This window comes from Vulpes vulpes, chromosome 7, assembly GCF_048418805.1.
Source record: "Vulpes vulpes isolate BD-2025 chromosome 7, VulVul3, whole genome shotgun sequence".
NCBI lineage: Eukaryota > Metazoa > Chordata > Mammalia > Carnivora > Canidae > Vulpes > Vulpes vulpes.
Genome location: NC_132786.1, coordinates 5997120 through 6020300, shown reverse-complemented (window position 1 = coordinate 6020300; position 23181 = coordinate 5997120). Strand labels below are relative to the sequence as shown.

The following is a 23181-nucleotide window of genomic DNA, read 5'->3' as shown; positions in this document are numbered from 1 at the left end:
ACCTTCTATTTATTTATATTGAATTTAATATACTGCCACAGGTAAGTAATTACTTGGTATGGGCAATAATGAAATTTGTCTATGTACTCTAATCATACCTTCTTTTTTTTTCTCCTCATCACTTGGTTTTACTTAATCATATTATCATTCTTGATAATCACTCTCAGTAATTAAATGTACTTATATCTCATTCACTTGATGTGTCAGATTTCAGTGAAACACTTTGTTGCCAGATTTTAAATATGAGGAAGTCAACATTACACAATCTACTGCCCTTTTTCCCCCTCTCAACTTTTGTTACCTATAATATGTTTCTACAGAGCATGTTTTAAGCATTTGAATTCTGCTCTACTACCTTAATCCTCATATTTATATTCATTGTAGTCCTGCAATTAAAAAAGATTCGATGCTCATTGTGACTTCTTTTGTCATGGACTTTCTAGGACTGATATTCCTTAAAAATTCCTTCTATTTCTAAACTATTTATACCTTTGCATTTGTACAACCATTTGGCTGGGTATAAAATTTGGATGACACTTTCTTTCTTGGAGGACTCTGTATGAGTGACTTCACAAACTTTAGCATTGAGTATTGCTATGGAAATGTGTAAGTCCAGAATGATTCTTTTTGCCTTATAAATAGCGTTGTGTGTGTGTGTGTGTGTGTGTGTGTGTGTGTGTGTGTGTGTGTGTTTGGCTTAGCTAACCCATGATCCTTTACCTTTTTAATCTAGTAACATTACTAGACTATTTCCTTATATGACCACTTTGTGCTAGTTTCTCAGGGACACAGTTTGCCTTTTCAATCTCTGGATCATTTTACCTCAGGAAATATTTTGAATTATATATTTAAAATGTGTGTTTTGTTATTTAGATTTTCTAGAAAATGAATGTATTAAGTCTCCTATGCCTATCTTCCATACCTATCATTTTACTACTAATTAATTTTAATTCTGTATTTCAGTATCACTTGTTCAGCTTTTATTATTTATATGCTCATTTTTTTCTTCATGTGTCTCCATCTGTGTCTCTATTCTCTTCTCCCCCTTCTAATCTTAAATTCATTAAACTATTTTTGCAAAGTTTTTCATTTCTATTTTAAGCTTTGTCTTTTCATACATTATTTCCTTCTACTACATCAATATATTGTTCCTAAATTCTAGATTCTCTGAAAAGTCTTAAGTCTCTGCAAAGTATTCTTGTTTTATAAAGCAGAGTTTCATTATTTTTTTTGAAAATTTTATTAAGAAATGTTTGGTTACCACTGTCATCTGTTATGTGGGGAAAATTTCTTTTGAGTATTCTTTATCAGCCATTGAGTTTCTAGTTTCTTTCCCTTTTTCTTGCAGAATACTTTCAAAGACACAGTCAATTCTCCTTATTTGTAGATTCTGTATTTCTGAGTTTGTCTACTTATTAAAATTTATTTGTAACCCCAAATCAACACACAGGATGCTTTCATGGTCATTCATAAGTATGTGCAGGATGGGAAAAATTGCAAGTCTCCCAATATGTGTGTTTCCAGCTGAGGCTGAACAAGCTGATACCCTGCCTTCTTGTTTCAGCTCTCATGTTTTATACTAATGGCCTTTTCATTGTCTAATTGATACCACAGTTTTCAAATTCCTGTGGTTTTTGTTGAAAATTGCTATTTCAAATGGTCCCCAAAATGTTGTGCTGAATTACTGTCTAGTGTTTCTAAATGCAAGGAGATCGTGATGGGCTTTATGGAGGAAAATAACCATAAGTCTGGTAGATGAAGGCTAGGTAACCTTCTTTAGGCATAGTTTATGGTTCGGTTGGCCATGAATCCAAGGTTAATGCATTAACAATACAAGATATCTGGAAAAAGGAAGAAACTTTTTAGAGAGTTTTCTAGAGAAACTCTCTAGAAACTGCTAATATAACAACTATAGTGCATGATGAAGCTATAGGAGAATTGGAAAAATGGCTAAATTTGTGCATTCATGATTTTTAAAAACATAACGGGCAGCATTATTGTGAGGCCAAAGGCCAAAGAAACTTATGATCATGTTACCCCAAATCAAGAAAATGTTAAACACTTCTTAAACCCTTCACAACTAAGCTGGCTGGCTGACATTTTTATAAAGGCAATGTTAAACTGGCAGGCGAGATATCCTGCAGATAAGATGGCTGCAGAAGAATTTAAAAAATACCTGCTAAGTGTTATACAAGAAAAAGGTTTTGTGCAAGAACAGATTTTCAATGCTAACGAGATGGGCTTGTTTTGCAAGGATGTTGATAAAACACTGTTACCCATATGATGCAAATGGCATTTGGGTTAATTAAAATGTTGTGACCAAAGGTTTGCAAGAACCTAACTCTAGATTTCCCCTAGGAGCAATAGTTTGGTATTTGTTAGTTCAATGCTCAAAGTAACTTTATAGAACATAACCACTGCAAATAACAAGAATCAGCTGTGCTCTTCTGGTTCCTTTCAACTATCTTTGAAGCAGATGAAATTTCTTAGACAAGCAAAGGAAGAGCCAAACCCAGTAGGAAATTTCCCTTTTGAACCAGGGTAATAGAGTTGATTCCTGTTATTTGTGGTAGTTATGCTCTATAAAGTTGCTGTGAAGACTGAATTAACAAATACTGAACCATTACTCCTATGGAAAAAAACAGAGTTAGGTATTTTTTGGACTTGCTTTAATATGTTTTTTAATTTTATAACAGTTTTAGGTTGACAGCAAAATTGAGCAGAAGCTGTAGAGATTTCCCATATACTTCCTGCCTCAACACATACATAACATCCCTCATTATCAAATTCTCCAGCATAGTGATACATTTGTTATAACTGATGAGCCTTTTTGACATATTATAATCCTCCAAAGTCTGTAGTTTATGTTAGAGCTCACTGTTGGTTGTACATTCTATGGGTTTAGACAAATTTATGATGACTTGTATCCACTCTTATGGAATCATAGAGAATATCCCCACTGCCTTGAAAATTCTCTTTGCTCCACCTATTCATCCCTCTCTGCTCAACCTCTGGCAACCACGAATCTTTGTACTATCTCTATAGTTTGCTATTTCCAAAATGTTATGTAGTTGGAACCATACCATATATAACATTTTTGGATTGGCTCCTTTCTTTTAGTAATATACATTTAAGGTTTTTCCATGGCCTGTTACCCTATTCTTTTAGCACTGAATAATATTCCACTGTCTAGATATAATACCCAGTTTATTTACCCATGCACCTAATGAGGGACATCTTGGTTGCTTTCAGATTTGGGCAATTACAAATAAAGTTGCTATAAATATCCACTTGCAGGTTTTTGCATGACATAGGTTTTCAACTACTTCTGGTAAATACCAAGGAGCATGATTACTTGATAGCATGGTAGGACTGTATTTATTTGGTAAGAAAACATAAAACTGTCTTCCAAGATGGCCATATCATTTTGCACTCCTACCAGCAATGAATGAGAGTTCCTGTTGCTTCACATCCTTACTTGTATTTGGTATTGTCAGTGTTCTGGATTCTGGCCATTCTAATAGTGGTATCCCACTGTTTTAATTTACATTTCCCTGATGACATAGGCTGTGGAGCAAGCCTCTTTTCATATGCTTATTTGCCCTCTGTATATCTTCTTTGGTGAGGTGTCTATTGAAATCTTTGGCCATTTTTAAATTCCCTTGTTTTCTGATTATCGAGTTTTAAGAGTTCTTTGTATATGTTGGATACAAGTTCTTTATCAGATGTGTCTTTTGCAAATTATTTTCTTCCAGTCTGTGGCTTGTCTTCTAATTCTCTTGATTTTGTCTTTTGTAGACAGAAAATTTTAGCTTTATTTAAATATTTTTCATCTATTCATGAGAGACACAGAGAGAGGCAGAAACATAGGCAGAGGGAGAGGCAGGCTCCCTGCAAGGAGCCCAATGTGGGACTCAATCCCATTGCAAGGATCAGCCTTGAGCCAAAGGCAGATGCTCAACCGCTGAGCCACCCAGGAGCCCAAAATTTTAGTTAGTTTTTTTTTTAAAGATTTATATATTTATTCATGAGAAACACAGAGAGACAGGTAGAGACAGGCAGAGGGAGAAGCAGGCTTCATGCAGGACATGGGACTCGTTCCTGGATCTCCAGGATCACACCCTGAGCCGAAGGCGGAGCTAAACTGTTGAGCGCCACACCCCCCCAACCCCCGGGCTGCCTAAAATTTTAGTTTTTAATGACGTCTAACCTATCAATTATTTCTTTCATGCATCATGTCTTTGGTGTTGCATCTGAAAAGTATAGGAAACTCCTATGATTATCTTAATAGATGCAGAAGAAGTTTTCAAGATCCACATATTTAGGAATAAATAGGAACTTCTACAACCTAATCATGGGTAACTATAAAATACCTAAAACTAATATAATGGTGAAATACTGAATGATTTTGCTATAAAGCAGGAGTAAGGCAAAAATGACTACTCTCACCACTTTTATTCCATTTTGTACTGAAGGTCCTAGGATGTAGGATGAGGCAGTAAAGAGAAATAAAATGTGTGTAGATTGAAGTGAAGAAGAAAAATATCATTATCCTCAGATAACATGATTGTGTGTGTGTGTGTGTGTGTGTATGTGTGTGTGTGTGCAGAAGGAGGGACTACAAAAAAAAAAACTCTGGAACTAACACATTACTTCAGCAAGGTCACAGGATACCAGATCAATATACAAAATCAATTATATTTCTAAATAGTAAACAATAAAATTTAAACTTAAAAACTAAAACAATTTACAGTAGCAACACAACTATGAAACATTGGAGGATAAATTTGACAAGGAATGTATAAGACCTCTATTCTGAAAACTAGGAAATATTTTTGAGATAACCTAAAGAAAACCTTAAAAAATGGTGATGTTATGCTCATGGAAAAGATGATTCACTATTGTTAAAATGTAGATTGGTTTTTTACAAAATTGTTATACTGAGATTTGAGTTTTACAAAATTGTTGTATTGAGATTCTGAGTCCCAGTGTGATGGTGTTAAGAGGTGGGACCTTTGGGAGGTGGACAGGTCATGAAGGAGGAGCCTCATGATTGGGATTAGTGGTCTTATAAAAGCAGCTCCACAGTGATCTCTGGTCCCATCCAGGATGTGAGGACAGTACTAGAAGGCACCTGTCTCTGAACCGGAAAGTGGGCCTCACTCCATGCTGAATCGGCTTCGACCATAGCCTTGGACTTCTTAGCCTTCAGAACCATGGGGAATAAATATTTGTTGTTTATGAGCCAGCTGGTCTATGGTATTTTGTTATAACAGCCTCAAGAGACTATGATAAATGTATACCTCAATATTAAAACCAGAAGTCCCTCTTTTTATTTCTGAGATTTGGGGATTAAAAAATAATCTAAGACGTAAGGGGACATCTAAAACATGTAAGGTTTTAAATGATGTGAAATTTATTAGTAACTTATTAAAATAACTTCAGTGGCATTTTAGTGAAAAGCTGGGTTTTGGGGTACATCAAAGGAAGGAGAACAAGTGTGGAAAAGATCTTCCACAATTCTGGCAGTGCTGGAAAGGACAGACCAGGAGCAGGTGAGACAGGTTTGCTTGTCTGTGCTCTTTTAGTATAATGGCATCCAGAGCCAATAGAGAGGAAATATGGAAAACTGAAATTATCCATTTCTTGAGAAAAAGAAAGGGCTGGAATCAAGAACACTTGTGTAGAAAATGGGCTTTCAGATGAAGGGAGTGCTTTCCCCATTGGTTAGAAAGAAGGAGGAAAGCATAGGTGTTTATCCAAGAACACTTGAATGATGAGGATTTTACTGATTTTATTGGAAACCACTTCTCCAGTAATTGTTTTTCAAAGATTTTATTTTATCTATTCATGAGAGATAGAGAGAGCAAGGCAGAGACACAGGCAGAGGAAGAAGTGGGCTCCATGCAGGGAGCCTGACCTGAGACTCAATACCAGACCCAGGGATCACGCCTTGGGCCAAAGACAGATGCCAAACTGCTGAGCCACCCAGGTGTCTCCAGTAATTTTTTTTCCCAGCAGTTATCAGCCTGAGTGCCATGAGAAAGACAGTAAGACAGTGGGATTGATCCAAGGATGGTGTATTTTCCTGCCAATTTCAGTTAAACGGCAATAAGATTGAGCTTATTTATTAATAATATTCTTTATTGATGGAACATGGAGTCTAAGCAGGGTAAGAAAAGAAGTGAACATTAAGAGAAGAAAATGTAGGACAGGAGGAGACTAGAGGCTCCCATGAGGTCAAAGAACCAGGACAAGTAGACTTAAATGAAACAGGAAAGCTGATGAGTGGATTTAATATTCAGAGGTTATGGGAGGCCACAGGGCTCAGAGTGCCAACCCTAAAAATAAAACAGCCAGTTACTTTACTAGCAAAATGAATTTATTTGGGAATAGCAGAGGAATTGCAACTGGGGACAAGCAAACTACAGCAAATCTGAAGACAAAGGGAAGGTCAGCTTTTATTAGGCTTTGGGGGAAATTGGGGATGGTTATTTTGCACAGAAGTTCATTGTATAAGAATGAGTTCGAAGCTGTGATGGTTTCTTTCTGGCTGAAGGAGGTGGTTAGTACCTTAATGTTGGGCAGGAAAAAAAAAAAAAAAAAGAAAGAAAAAAAAAAATGTTGGGCAGGGAGGGATCCTCCTTCTTTTCCTTAAAGGCAGGAGATAAAGCTCCTATGAAAACGTGCCCTCCCTTGCAGCCTGCACTACCAACCATCTTCCAGCTGGTGGTGCAGGCTGCAAGGAGTGGTACGTGTGTGAGGGCCCCCTCCAGGGCTCTCCACTTCATTTTCAGTGAGGTTTCCTTTACCCATTTCACAGGGTCTGAGGGTAGCCCCTGGTTAGCAAAGGGCAAACAGGCAATTATGTGACCCATACTGTGCTGCTGCTTTTTCTTTTCTCATCACATTGGACTAATTCTAAAATGCCAGTTTGGCAAAATTATTAAGCTTCAGCTTAAGTGATTGAATTAAGTTTTTTTTATAAATTTATTTTTTATTGGTGTTCAATTTGCCAACATATAGAATAACACCCAGTGCTCATCCCATCAAGTGCCCCCGTCAGTGCCCGTCACCCAGTGAACCCCACCCCTGATTGAATTAAAATTAACTGAAGCTGAATGACCTGAGTTTCATCAAACTCAGGAGTTTCCGATGAAAGAATGGCAAATGAGGGCAGTGAAGGAGAGAAGGTTGGTGTGAGGGTACCGGAGCAGGTTGGCTGGGAACAGTGTGCTCATTTGTCAGACCTCCCCTTTGAGGTAGGGTTTCTTTGTGTATTTGATTATTTTTCATAAACAGGACACTGTGTTCTAAAAGCCAAAGCTGAACATGACAAGGGATGACTCTGATGTTTGATGATTACCTCTGTGCCAAGTAACTAGTCTGCATTGGATAATTTAAGTAAGAGAAAGAAAATGCATATGAACAGAATTTTTTGTGAATTTTTGGCTATCAAAAATAAATCAAAATAAGTAATGAGAGAAGGAAAGTGGATCAAAGTTAGGCTGTCATGTAATATCCTATATGTTATGGTTTTCCCAGTCTTCTTAGTTTTGTGTTACATTTGTTTGCCAATTCAGTTGATGTGTTATTTGATTCATTTTTTTTCCTTATATTTTTTATTGTAAAATTTTTATAACTATAGAATTTTGGAAAGAATAATATAATGAAAACCCATATCTCCTCTTACATTTATTAATTGCTCATTGTTGGTACTTTGACATGTTTTCTGTCTACCTACCTACGTATATTACTTTTCTATTGGCTGCTGGCTAGCTATATTTAAAGATACACTTAGACATATATCAGTAGTGAATTTGTGCCTCTTCCTCAGCAGACATATGACAATGTCTGGAGATATTTTTGATTACCATGATTAAGGAAGGGAGGTGCTGCAGGTGACTAGTGGGTAGAGACTAGGGGTGCTGCTAAATATCCTACAATGTATAGAACAGTTTGCCACAACAAAGAATTATTTTCCAGTCTAAAATGTCAATAGTCCTGAGTTTAAGGAAAGAAAATATAATATACATAATATGATTTTTGTTCATGTAATCTGAATTCCAATATATAAAATATATACAAAACATATATGATTTGCAAATATATATTTTTGCTGAATCACTTAAATGTATGTTTTAGATAGTATGAGTAAACTTTAATAGAATATATTGTACACAGCCATTTATTCCTGAATAATTTAGCATGAATCTCCTAAAAACAATTATTAAACACAATAACATTATCATACTCACAAAGCTTAACATTGATACAATAATATTATATAATGATGGCTTTTAGTTTTTTCTTGTTTTTTTTTCAACTGGATATCCAATAAAGACTGTGCATTGTACTTATTTTCTTATCTCTTTAGTGTCATTTAATCTCAAAGTGTTTCCTCTCCCTTTACTTTTTGTGTCTTTAGTATTTCTAAAGAGGCCAGAGTAATTGTTTTGTAGAATGTCCTGAAATTTGGATTCATTATATCTAGATACAGATAAAACTTTCTGGGGAGGAACTCTACATAGATGATGTCATGTTCTTCCCAGTGTATTGTATCAGGAGGCACATAATATCAGTCTGTCCTATTATTGATAATGTTGTTTGGTGATTTGCTTAGGTGGTTTCCACCAGATTGCTCCATTGTAAAGGAAGATTTTTGTCCATTCAAATTCAATAGTGTTCTGCATTATGAATCTTGAAGACTATGTAAGGATTCTGTCTTCTAACAATATTTTCAATCAATTATTTTAGCATTCATTGTCTGAATCAATTATTGAGTTGGTGACAAAATAGTGATTTTCAAATTCTGTCATTTCTTTTTATAATTATTACTTGACAATCTTTTCTAAAGAAGAAATTTCCCTTCTTTTTATCACTATTCAAGCTGTTATTTATTCCTATGAGTAAATATTTATAAATAAAATCTGTGAGGCATTCCCTTGAGATTTCCCATCTAATGGAGTCTAAAACCATGGCCAGTTCTGATGAACATACCAATCAAATGGTGTACGTACATCTTCCCTCTGCCCCTTTCACATTCATGCTTCCTTTTTCTGTTGTGTTCTGTTCAGTAAGGCTGATTTTTGTGTACTACACCATGGGGCCTCACTGCTCTCTGGTTTCTTATTGGAATTGGCTCATTGGGAACAAAGACAAGAGACTAGAGAAAGGGAAGAGAGTGAGGGCAGCCCCGGTAGCTCAGCGGTTTAGCACTGCCTTCAGCCCAGGACCTGATCCTGGAGACCTGGGATTGAGTCCAAATGACTTGAGATTCCAGCTTCTATCAGCCATCCTTGCTACACATTCCTCTTTGTCTCCAGGTTCTAATAACAGGAGTCTCCTCTTCTCCTTTAGGCCTAGAGATAGTAAAGAAGTTTTATTACCAGCCCAAGATCCTACATTATCCTGGGATCTTATACTTTTCCTTCTTGCTTCTTGATACTCTGCATATAGCTTATTAAGTAGTTCCTTCTACTTAATAAACAAACTTTCTTTGAATTACCAAATTTAAGTGAGCCATCTTTTCTGTGATGACCCTAGGTGATACATGTATATATGCTCCCTTACTTCCTTCTCTCCTTCATAGGAATAAGACCTGAATCAAATGGCCTTCCAAACCTTCACTAGATCCCTCCTCATTTTTTCTCATGATGTTTCCCCAATAAATACCATACACATCTAATTATCTCATGGTATCCACTCTTGGAGGACCCAGACAAACATTGTAATTTAGTAGTCTTGAGCCTTGGTTAAGTTTTGTAGAAGAACTGACAGGGTTGAATAATTTGCCATCAATTTGGTATCCATATATTGAGAAAAATTTTATTGTATTAGTACACCAGCAAATGTGTCTAAATGAACTATGTGGCATGGAGATGATAGAATTAGATCTATGGTTAATAGCAACTGGGATAGATGTGCTGGCAGCAGGAAATGTTAGAATAATGTTACTTTGAGGAAGTTCTAGCTTATATCCTTTACCATCATGTCTTCAGTTAATGTTGCCATGCTATGTCTTCCTTACTATTGCCAAGGGAAAACTATACAGGGTGGCTAGTTGCATAGCTGAACTGGGGACTATAAGTAGGTCGAGGGAGACTATGCTTGAGTTCATGCTAGACTCAGCAGAAAAATGGAAAAGACTTTGGAATCGATTTTAAAATTTAGAATCTGTCACATATATGACTTTGGGTGAGATATTTAACTTGACTGAACTTGCTTCTTCTTTTGTAAATAGGGAGGCAACAGATATTCACTTATACAAACTATTTTGAGGGCAGCCCGGTGGCTTAGCAGTTTACTGCTGCCTTCAGCCCAGGGCATGATCCTGGAAACCCGGGATCGAGTCCCACGTCAGGCTCCCTACATGGAACCTGCTTCTCCCTCTGCCTGTGTCTCTACCTCTCTCTCTCTGTGTTTCTCGTGAATAAATAAATACATCTTAAAAAATTATTTTGATGATTGGCAATAATTCATATAAAGGTCTTAGTACTGTGCCTGGAATATATTGGCAGCTATTTGGTTTATTATTCTCTTATTTAAATGTGTGACTAGGAAAAAGACTTCAATCCATTGATAAGATGCTTGGAGCTCCATTCTCTAAGAAGTGTGTCTCCACATTCCTCTTAACCTTTACTCTGGCATCCCACAGTGTAACAACCAGGACATTTTCCCAAAAGGCCATGTGCCCCATGGTCTCTTAAGCAGTTGCCTGCAGAGAGCACTGCTCTGTAATTAATAGAGGTAAGGCTTAATGAACTCCACAAGGAGATTTTTCCTGACACTTACTTTTTAGATCCTGAAATAGTTTCTATTCCTTCGAGATCAATTAAAAAGTTTTTTTTCATCTTTGCCAGAATACCTGAGGCAACTTTCCAGCTGTGTCTTTTTAATGAGTTCTCTAAATGGCTCCATAAGGTTCTTTAGTGAACTAACTGAAGTTGTAAGAGCTCTCTGGGAGCAAGAGCAAGAAAACTGAGAAACCCTGAAGGTGATTTCCCTGGGCAGGCTCAGAGGTGCATATACCTTTCAACTTAAAAAACTTTCTAGATTTTTTTCACAGCCAACCAGGGAGGGAGGAAGGAAGCCAGGGAAAGCAAACCAGAAGCTTTAATAAATCCCTGATGGGTGAGGCTCTTCCATTTAGGTTCATATTTGAATGAAGCCTTTGGCTTCTCATCTTTGTCCTGTTGGCTAACAACTGAAGGAGCCAGAACACTGGCCATTCTTCAGTGAGGAATATAAATATTCTCACCAACCCTATCCCTAGAATCAGTTTACCTCAGGTCTTTAATTAACCTGTTGGATGTGTCAGGCAATACCCTCATTCCTAGGAAACCAGTACACAAAGATTGTGTATGTATTCTTATACATGCACAAACCAGATTGGACATTCAATTGAACTAATAATTCATGATGAAGAACATTTAATTCAAACTCATAGAAGTAAGTCTGGATCCATGAAGCCAAGTTATGAAATAGACTAATATTTATTGCTGAAATGACCAGTTTTGAGTTCTTTGACCTTGCATTCATATTGGTTTTTACACTTACCATCTATCAAACATACTGATGGAACAGGGTTAGGATTAAGATAAGTGGAAGAAGAACCCAGGATGGATTCAATTCATTATAGACAATCCAGTCAGGGAAAACTGATGGGGTATCTCTGATGGAATTTAATAAAGCATCTTCCCACCATATTTAAAGGTAAACAATTCCCCCTTTTATTAAATAACTCCTGAAAAATAAGCCAGCAATCTACTAATAGTCAAAAGATTTTCCCGAATATGCTAGAGCGATTTTCTTCCATAAAAAATTACATAAATTCATTTTAGAGAGAATTCTTAGAATGAAGAATTAGTTGACAGAAGACACAATTTTAAGTGATAATATGTATTGTCTTAGAACGATATTTATCATACATGTTTATCTCATCTCCCTTCCCAGATACCACCAAAATGGTAATAGAGCACAGGAGCAAATAGAATGGCAGAGGAAACATAAGTGAAGAAGATGAATTGCAGCATCTTTTAAAATACAGAAAGCAGAGGGAGGAGTGATAACTAATTTATCAAACAAGAAGCTACCAACTAATGAGCATGCAGAAGGGGAAGCCAATAAGAGGTAAGACACATTACCTCCAAGAGCCCCTGAGAGGCTGCAGACTTGAATATCTTAGCAACAGTGGACCCTGGACAAAAAAAAGAAAACAGGAGACCAGGAGGAAAGTCTGTTGTTACAGTGGTTGAATCTTTGGATTCTGTACCAGTCCACACAGCTAGGTAACAACTCAGCCTGGGCAGGAATCTGGAAGCTCATTTAATAGGGTAATTGAGGATAAGAAGCCCTAGATTCTGGGATCCCGGATAAAGCAGAAGCCAGTGAGGCTTAGGTCTAAACACAGGGGAATTCAGTGAAAGTCTGAGCACTGAAGAATGAGAATGTTTGCCCAGTTACTCTCCCTGCACCCCAACCCAGGTGCATTCTACCCCTCCTGCTCACAGGTAGGCACAAGACTAAAAGCCTCATTGGATAAGCCAACCAGTCCAGGAAACATTCATATTTGAGGAAATCTTCACAAAATGGGTAGCTGGACCATCCCGCCACCTTATATAAAACTCCACATACGGAGTTTCCAATGAAAGACAAATATGGAAAGAAAAGAAGAAATCAATGGAAACAAAGATGATGATGAAGAGAAGAAAATAAAGCTATGAAATGCAATAGTTAGATACTCCCATCCTTCCCACCTTCTCTTCCTAGAAAAAGAAATCAGCAGTTGGCCAGTTGCATGGTACGGGCGGGATAATCATGCAGTAGTCTGCGCATATGTGCTGGAGGCACTCCAGGATGCAGAGTATGGAGGTAGCATGGTTGAGAGATTGAAAGTGTTGAACAAATAAGCATACACTTTGAAGACTTTCTCAAAACTGGAAAAGGCATTCACAACTATGTCATGGTGATAGACTAGAAGCACCCAGAAGGGTAGGATTGGAATTGGCGCAAGCAGTATGAAATGATTTGGGTCTTTAGACAATGTTATTGAGGAATAATTTATACACAAGTGGATCTATTTTAAGAGTCAAGTCCAATGAGTTATGACAAATCAACACAATCAAGATATGGATCATTTCCATCCCTCAAAAAATTCTCCTGGTGTCTCTTTACAGTGAACTTATGCCCCTCATCCTCTGCCCAAAGCAACCACTGACATACCACTATAGATAGATTTCTGGAACTATAGATTAGTTTTGCTCGTTCCACAACTTCATATGAATGCAATCATATGGAATATGTTTTCGGTCTAGCTTCTTTCACTTTACATGATTTTGAGATTAATCCATGTTAATGCATGTATCGGCTGTTCATGTATTTTTATTGTTGAATGGTATTCCACTGCATGGATATGTCATGATTTTTTAAATCCATTTAAACCAAGTTGTTGGTTGGCATTTGTGCTGTTTTGCTATTTTATTAAAAGTGGCTCTGAACAGTTGTACATATGTCTTGGAACATATGTTTTCATTCTCTTTGAAAAACACCTATTTACTTACTTTACTACATAAAAGTGTGTGTTTTAGTTTATATGACACTAAAAGATTGTTGTTTCCAGATAGAAAATACAATTAAGCAGGATATACAAATTTAGACTAAACAATTTTTATTTATTTCAAAATAATTTATCAAAAGGGTACTAACTGGCAAGGAATTCACTGTGATGGGAGATTCTCATTCATCTTTAGGGGTTGTTCAAATAACAGGTGTTGAGCAAAATACACCAAATCTCAAACATCTGACCTCTGCTGAGTGATGTAGATGAGACATCTCATGGTCTTTAGGCTTTGGGGACATCCAAGATTCTGTATGTGGGACAGTTCTACATCATTAATCATTAAATCACATGAATTTCACATAGGTCTTAACTTCAAAAGCTTAAGAGAAACTTTGCCTTAAACTTCAGATTCTAAGCACTCCTGGATTTTCTTTTGACTAATCCTCATTCTAGTTATTAGAAACATGAAACCCTCTTATTCTCTTGATCAATGATAAACCAATAGTCTTTGAATAACATACCAGTATTACAGATGTTTTATATATTATTCAAATTTTCACTGAGAAGAGGGAAAATATATTTATATTGCAAACTTCCACTACGATGGTGTGTCCAGGATTGGCATGAAGCAACTTAAAAAGAAAATCTTAAAAGAGAACCCAAACTTGAGGCTCATGGCTACTATTCCATACTTACCAGTGATAGCATAAGCCCTCCTGTTATGGATGTTAGCTCATGCATAGCCGTATTCAGTGAGGAACATCAGCATAATTACAAAGAGTCCAGTGTTAGCCATTGGAAAAGACCTATTCTTCTTTCTTTTTTTTTTTTTAAGATTTATTTATTTATTTGAGAGAGAGCACACAAGCTGTGGAGAGAGAGAAGCAGTTGGGCAAATTGAGCAGGGAGCCTGATGTGGGGCTCTATCTCAGGACCCTGGGATCATGACCTGAGCCAAAGGCAGACACTTAACCAACTGAGCCACCTAGGCACCCCTGGGGAAAAAAAACAAATTTTTTTCATTGTCTATGACACATTTATTATAGTTAACTTATATTTGCCATGATAGTCAAGCTTATTCAGAGAAATAAATCAGAATTATAAGGGCAGGAAACATTGCAAATATTCTTTCTCACATGATATTCAACACGAAGTATCTGTTCAACCACATTAAAATAGCTGATGAGGTAAACTTTGCAGTTTTCAAGAAACACTGGTCAATCCATTATGCACTGCTCAATGCATCAGTTAACACCTGGACACCTCCTCTTGCAGTTAGCATTGCATTAGGTGCTTAAAGACAACCAGTTTGACTCAAAAAACTTTAAAAATATATATTTAGTACTTATAATATTACTCATGGAGTTCTTGGCAGAGTTGCATTTTAAGGTTTCTATTGCTGAGAAATCTGAGGTTCTTGTCTCTTTTTCAGTCCCAAAAGCTCTGTTTTGAGTTCTCCTGGCTTTGGTGGAATTTCAGTATTGTCAGGTCCTGCTGGTGGTACCTGTGCACCACCTCAGTGCCAGCACACATGGTCAGGAGGCTGGCAGCAAACATTTTCAGGTAGGTGGCCCAGGACATACCCGTGGGCATGGTTGGTGGGTGTGGAGTTCACTGGCATTCAGTGGTGGGTCAGAGGGTGAGCCAAAAAACCTATTCTTTGCCTCACTGTGTTACTAAAGATCCATCTATCAGCTATTTGTCAAGAAAGGGGGAAAGACAAATTAAAATTATCATTAGATTTCTCTTAATATGAAGAATTAGGCCTTCTGGAAGAGGAGAAATAGCTAAGTTGATAGAGTTCCTAACTCAGGGAGCCTGAGCATTACTCACACTTGGATCTTCTGGTGATAGGAAGGGGAAGGATGGGGCATGCATCCCCTGAATTAGTCAGTGCAGGAACTTTAAGATCTGAGGCTGCCAAAAAGCTTTTTCATTGTTGTTGTTTTGTTTGCTTTGATTTTTGCTACTTGTTACCTTGTTGTCTCAAGTCCTGTTTGACATTCTTCATTTAATTGTGATTCACACCATGCTTGACAATCATTTACATTCAGAAGAGAAGAGGGATGCTGGGGGAGGGAAGGACCTAAGAACATATAGAAGAGAAGGAGGGAAGAAAGAAGAAAATAATAAAAAGGGAAGGAAGGAGGTTGGAGAAAATAATTTCAGGAAAAAGAAATGAAAAGGAGATCAGAAAAGAAAATAATAAACCCGGGAGAAACAGAAGTTAGGCAAAGGGAGTTCTGTAACTGAACATCTTACCAACCAGCTCAGGGTGATAGAAATGGTGATCCATGAGCAAACATAGCAGAAAAATCTGCTTTTCTAAGGCTATAAACATGTAATATTTTTCAACAAAAATGTATATTTCATAAAAAGCACAAAGTGACTAATATGCTATGTTCTTAACAGTTTTCAATTAGCCATTATGAAATAAGCCTATCATCTATGTGTTGACTTATCTATGTAGCAAGTTAATTGAGTACCTACTATAGGAAGCCACTAGAAGTCTGCCATGAACAGAATTCAAATACCTCTTGGAGAGGAAGGAGAAGCAGGAGTGACTGTTTCTTACTTGAGTAACTTGGGGGGGTGGGTGCAGTGAGGCAACTTACCGAGATAGAGAAGGCGAGGAGAGGAAAACTGAATATTGCGTTTTAAATACACTAGATTCGAGATGCCTGGATTCTTATCTGAAATTTGCCTTTAGTCTTGAAGAAGTCATACCTGTCCTAGCTTAAAGATTTTATTTATTTATTCACGAGACACACAGAGAGAGGCAGAGACGCAGGCAGAGGGAGAAGCAGGCTCCATGCAGGGAGCCCGACATGGGACTCGATCCCAGGACCCCAGGACCACAACCTGAGCCAAAGGCAGATGCTCAACCACTGAGCCACCCAGGCGCCTCCCTCCCTGCCTTTTTAAAAATAGTGCCGTGCATTTACTTTGAGTTTTAGAGTTTGTAGAGTGCTTTTTGCTTCCTCGTCGAGTGAAGTGCTCTTCCCATGCTGGTGGTCCTTGGACCATGCTTTGAGAAACATTTCTATGTCACCTAAGCATGCTACAAAATGCATAGTAGTCAAAAGGTTAAGGGAGAATTGAATGATTTTCTTAAAAAAAAAAACCAACAGATTACCAGACATACAGTTTGCTCTTCAAAATCATATTATTAATGCATGGGCTATCTGACACTGACTCTGTGTTTGAGAATTTCCTTACTCCTTCCCCTTCCTTTTGAGTCTAAACTGCAGTTCTGGAGGTATGAGAGATCATGTTGACTTTTGTCCCCTAACTGGAAAAAAAAATAAGAAGGTGTGAAATCCGTTATTTTCCTAATCATCAGCCTTTCTGGGTATGTTGAGGAATTAGGAATAATGCAATTAGTTACTGGACGATGGGTATGCTTCCAGGGTACTAAAAGAAGCTTCTTTGAATGTGATGGATTTCTAGAAGGATGAACTACAATATTCACTTTGGAAATGTTTGGTCATCTGCCTCTTTATCCTTAACATCATATGCTATCAGCTGAGTCCTTTTTACACACAGGGTTATGACTACTTCCCATTTTCACAATGAAGTCACTGTACATTTGTACTGTCTTATATTTCTGATTAACATCTTAATAACTAGGGGATCCCTGGGTAGCTCAGTGGTTTAGTGCCTGCCTTTGGCCCAGAGTGTGATCCTGGAGTCCCGGGATCGGGTCCCACATTGGGCTCCTGGCATGGAGCCTGCTTCTCCCTCCTCCTGTGTCTCTGCCTCTCTCTCTCTCTCTCTCTCTCTGTCTATCATAAATAAATAAATAAATAAATAAATAAATAAATAAATAAATAAATCTTTTTTAAAAAGTTAAAAAACATCTTAATAACTGGCTCTTTGAATATTAAAATTTTTCCACATGCTGCATAAAGTTCACCCTTGTACAGGTCAATGCAAATGGGAAATGATGCAAAAAAAAAGTGATGTATTTTTCTTGAAGGATAATAATGGCTTTCTCTTAGTAATTTGGTCTTATTTTATTTTTTCTATAAATATTAACTTTAGTGTAGCTCTGTGCAGAAAAGTTTTCTTGTATCTAAAAAAATAGAATTACTCATAGGATCAAAGTGAGGATCTTGGTATGTGTCCTGGCATAACATATGGCATAACTCACTGATTTCCTTCTTTTCTGTTTTCTTACTTGCTATTTCTCTGATCTTTCTTCTCACTCTCCTTTGGGGAATTATCTTTTTCTGTCCATCTCTTAAGTATTGGCCAGTCTTAAGATACTGTTCTTGTCCTTTCTTCTCACTAAAATTGCCCTCCTTAAATACTCTTTTTTATTATCATGGCTTTAACTATCACCTAACGCATATGATTCCCAAATCCATGTCCTTGGGCTAGGTATCTGTAATGAACTCCAGAGCAATTTGGTTAATTCCTTATTAGACGCATCTACCTTTATGTGCCATAGGCACACCAAATACATCATGTTAAAAACTATACTCTTTTTCAGCCCTCGCTGTATGTTCTCCCTCAAGTATTTTTTTTGTTTTGTTTTGTTTTTTTTGTATAAGGTGAATGAAACCACTCTATATACAGCCACATAAACCAAAAACCTGGAAAGCATCCAAGACCTGCTTTTGGCATCAGCACACACACACACAACATCACCAACTACTGATAATTGTGTGTCATACACAATGTGTCATCCCCATCCCCATGGCTATCTCCCTAGGCCAAGTACTGATTATCTCTCACTGGAACACATCAGTTCTTCAGATAGCTTGGCCTCATTGTTTCCAATAGTATTTTAAATAGTCTTTCTTTTTTTTTTTTTTTTTTTTAAATTATTTATTTATTTATTTATTTATGATAGTCACAAAGAGAGAGAGAGAGAGAGAGGCAGAGACAGGCTCCATGCAGGGAGCCCGACGTGGGATTCGATCCCGGGTCTCCAGGATCGCGCCCTGGGCCAAAGGCAGGCGCTAAACCGCTGCGCCACCCAGGGATCCCTTAAATAGTCTTCTACACCAAAGAAATAGTCTTTGTAACCACATATTTAGTCACATAATTCTAGTCTTTATTCAAAAGGAAGGCCAACATCCTTGACATGGTAAAGAAGCTTGTGAATCTTTTTGTTCTTTTGCCTTTCCCTCCTCATGCCCTAGGGGACAGCTTGGCATGTCCTATCCACCATACATCCTCCTAAAGAGTGCTTAAGTATCTAATCATTGTGAAGCCTGTACCAATTCCTCTTCAGAATGATCTATCACACCCTCCTTCAGTACCATGGTATACCATGCACACTTCTATCACAACCCTATATGGTTTATTTGCATGGCTCACTTTGAGGGAGACTATAAGGCCCCATAAGATCAAGGCAATATCTCATTAATCTTTGCTTCCTCAGTGTCTAGGATGGTGCCCACATAAAACAGATACTCAGTAAATGTAAATTGAATGAGTGCATTAGTAAAAGGATGACTTAAATCATACAGTATCTACATGTAGATAATTATGGCTCTAAAGTATCCATATTAAACTGGAAATCCTCTTAATATTTATTTTATTCTCCAATTTCAGGTAGTCAAATTTGTCTTAAAAGCTTCAGTTAATTTTTTAACCACTATATATAGCTTCTAAACTTTTCTTTTTCACTCCTTCAAAGTTTCAGGCCATTTATTCCTTGAGCTTCTTTCTTCTGCTCATAGAAATACATAGGCTTTGAGTCCTTGACTAGGCTATGAGCCAAAAACCATAGGCATATATCCTTCCTTCCCTTATTAACAGAGAACTACATTTTTCACACATTAACAATATACTTCTCCACTTTTAAGTAAAGAACCAACTGTGATCTGATAAATGAGTTTTGGATGTTTCTCTCCAAAAATTGCCCATTGAGAAAATACACATAAATACACATACAAGCACATATAGGACTGACACATATAAGAGAGACAATCAGAGAAATTCTCAAGAAATCTTCTGTTTATGTTTTATAATGTGAATATAAAGTCAACACCTCAGTCCAAGGCATTATTATATTAGAAGTTTCACTGAACTTCATGAGTATATCCTAGCAAAAATGTGCTGTCCTCCAAACCCCAAGGCTTCTATCAGACATGACTTCAAGGCCAGTTTTACTCTGGTTTCTGTTTTCCCTTACTTCTAAAACTCCACGTAAAAATCTCAGGTACTACATGGAGAGGACTCAGCACAGTGTGAGAAGGTTGATAGAAGAGTTTTTCTTATCTACCAACACCCAATATAGAATTATCTAAGGAGGAAAGAAAAAAAAAAACTAATGCCAACTCTCAACCCATTTTCTCCTAAAGATGATGCTCTGCCTTCTACAAGCTCCACAAATCCCTTTGGGACAAGATGGAGATCCAGGAACCCATCACCATCCAAATATTTGGAGGGTATAATTTACAATGTGGCCCCAGGAGTATGTTTAATCTTATTACTATACAAGTTTCACATGTATGGATCCAGCTGGGTATTAAGTCATCATTTGCCAGCTCCTTTTCTTCTGAATGTCTATCCCCAGGGCCAGAGAAATGGAAACAGAAAGACAACTTTTGGTTCTCCTGGTAGAGATGAGTATCTTTGTCTCATCTCCCACAGGGACACTCAGGGAAATCTGGGTGGGCTTGGATCAAGGTGAGCTTGCTATAAAACCTTTACTGCTCATGTTCATGATGAGCAGGTCCCAGCACCTGTATCAGTCTGTGTCAAGGGAACAGCGACAAGCCCTGCACCTAAAATCCCTCTTTTGGAGACAGGTGGAGGGTGCAAGATCATCAGCTCTCACCTTCAAAATCGCAGCTGACTTCTGTGCAAATTCTTCTAAATCTAATCCTATCTCTGAGATTAGACAAGCTTGGTATCACAGTGAGTAAGGGGCCTTTTTCAAAGTGTGGTAGTTGTGAGAAGCTGGGGTCTGGAGAAAGGATGCTCCAGAAATTAGCATCCTAAACAAGAGGTCAGGATGGGCAGGCAGTGTTCTGGTCTTAAGATAGGGTTGAAATTTTTCAGATCTGGAATCATAAACTGCTTATTGAGAATGATCATGTATATCATGAATTGTCGAAGCATAGGTGTATATAATTGGTTCTATGGAACATTTCAAGATTTCCCTTTCTGTCATCCCTGTGGCTGTGTGATTGGTAGAGTGGCAGCCAGAAGAAATGAAAGAAGAGTCAAAAGACTTGATTAAATTCTGGGATAGGGACTTTGGATGTTATTCCTAATGTAGTGCCTTCTACTCATCAATCCACCCACCCATCCAACGACCCACCCGTCCATCTACCAACCCATCCATCCAACAAATGGGTGCTATATTAGGTACTGTCCAAATGGGGGGAGGGCAGAAATAGCATCTACAGAGAACCAGGGAAGCAGTCCTGCAAGAGGGTAAAGTGCGGCAGAAGTAGCAACATTATGTAGTTGAGTCTTCTGATAACCACTTGCCCTGACCCTATACCATAAATTACTTCTATGAATGCTGACCAGATTAGTGATGTTGCTCTGTTTATGCTCAAAAGGGAAATAGATTTTCTTGGAAGTAAAAAATTAGTGCCAACTTCATTTGCTGAAACCCTAAAGTTTTAGTGAACTTTAAAACTTAGTGAACTTTAGTGAACCTAAAGTTAGGGAACAGAGAGGGAAACAGACCTCCTTGAGGTTTCATTTATAAATATTATTCCCTAATTCATTCATTCATTTATGTACTCTATCATTTGTTGAGCACCTGCTATGTGCAATATACTCTGCAATTTATAAAATAAGAGCAAACCAAATGATAAAAAAAAAAGTGGGAATAAAATTTAAAACTAAATCAATTAGAAAGAAAAAGTATATGATAATATGACTATGGGACTTCCCCAAAATGAAATAATTAGTCATTCTGGAAAATAAATGATTCTGTGGCTGCAATCACAGTAGTGAAAATAGGGATCTTCAATCAAAGTCAAATAAAATTCTGTAGAAATCAAAATAGTACATGAAATCTTGTGTTCACCTATTCTTACTTGAATAGGTTTTCTTTCTGCTTTACTGTAGATTAAAGGATTTGACATAATGGCTCTAAAAAGGATTGCCAGCTGAGGTAACACACAGCATATACCTTAAACCCCCTCTTTCTGTTGAATAACTAACCCAGACCTGTGTTCACTCCTCAGGACACAGCCTAACTGCAGCAGCAGAGACTGATAAAGACACTGTTACCAGGGAATGACAGAAAATCAAACATGGGTCCCAGAATTCATTCTCCTGGGATTCCCACTCAGCCCAAAGCTGCAGGTGTTCCTCTTTGGGCTCTTCACCCTGTTCTACGCCTTCACCCTCCTGGGGAACAGCATCATCCTGGGGCTCATCTCACTGGACTCCCGACTGCACACCCCCATGTACTTTTTCCTCTCCCACCTGGCCATCGTCGACATAGCCTATGCTTCAAATAATGTCCCAAAGATGCTGGCAAACCTTCTAAACAAGGAAAAAACTATCTCCTTTGTCCCATGCATAATGCAGACCTTTTTATACATGGCTTTTGCTCACACGGAGTGTCTCATCTTAGTAATGATGTCCTATGACCGGTACGTGGCAATCTGCCATCCCCTACATTACTCTGTCATCATGAGCTGGAGAGTGTGCACTGTTCAGGCTGTCACTTCCTGGGCATGTGGCTCCCTGCTGGCCCTGGTCCATGTGATTCTCATCCTGAGGCTGCCCTTCTGTGGGCCTCATGAAATCAACCACTTCTTCTGTGAAATCCTGTCTGTCCTCAAGCTGGCCTGTGCCGACACTAGGCTCAACCAAGTGGTCATTTTTGCTGCTTCTGTGTTTATCTTAGTGGGGCCCCTCTGCTTGGTGCTGGTGTCCTACTCGCGCATCCTGTTGGCCATCCTGAGGATCCAGTCTGGGGAAGGCCGCAGAAAAGCCTTCTCCACCTGTTCCTCCCACCTCTGTGTGGTGGGGCTCTTCTTTGGCAGCGCCATTGTCATGTACATGGCCCCCAAATCCAACCACCCAGAGGAGCAGCAGAAGATCCTTTCTCTGTTTTATAGCCTTTTCAACCCTATGCTGAACCCACTGATCTACAGCCTGAGGAACGCAGAAGTCAAGGGTGCCCTGAAGAGAGTGCTGTGGAAGGAGAGATCATTGTGAGGGATGCCAGGGACGGTCTTAAAGGTGGAAGACTTGTTTTCTGTGAGATTTGGAGGAATGGTAATATATATGCTTTAAAAACCTAATGTCTCAGATTTCAATATTAAAAATATATATTGATCAGATTCTGTCCCTAAACATGGGGTACTTCCAGACCACAAAGCACAGGCTGTAAGGGAATTGTGTACAAGTGAAGCCCTGGAGCAGAGAGCCGTGGACTCCTCTGGCCAGTTTCCAGAGCTACCTAAAATACAGTTTCTTTTATTTTGAGGCTTTTTTTTTTCTCTCATATCTCCCCTTAAACTCATCTAAGATTTTCATCTTCCTTATTGCTGTAAGTATATGCTACTAATGCCATAATATACTCTGTACAATAGTGCACCTCTAGTAAGAGAATAAATACCTTGTTACACAGCTCCCTCCTGCATAAGAAACTTCAAGTCTAAGGATGATGACATTAGTTATGAAAA

At 38.0% G+C, this 23181-nt stretch overlaps 1 protein-coding gene and 1 pseudogene across 1 annotated transcript; one reads left to right on the top strand and one right to left on the bottom strand.

Annotated features, from left to right (window-relative positions):
• Positions 1 to 14954: 14954 nt before the first annotated feature.
• Positions 14955 to 15154, bottom strand: LOC112934827 (ubiquinol-cytochrome c reductase complex assembly factor 6-like; annotated as a pseudogene).
• Positions 15155 to 21778: 6624 nt separating this feature from the next.
• On the top strand, positions 21779 to 22711 carry LOC112934835 (olfactory receptor 2A5). Its single transcript, XM_026018358.1, has one exon. It carries the CDS (start codon positions 21779 to 21781, stop codon positions 22709 to 22711), a length of 933 nt encoding a protein of 310 aa, XP_025874143.1.
• The last annotated feature ends 470 nt before the right edge of the window (positions 22712 to 23181 follow it).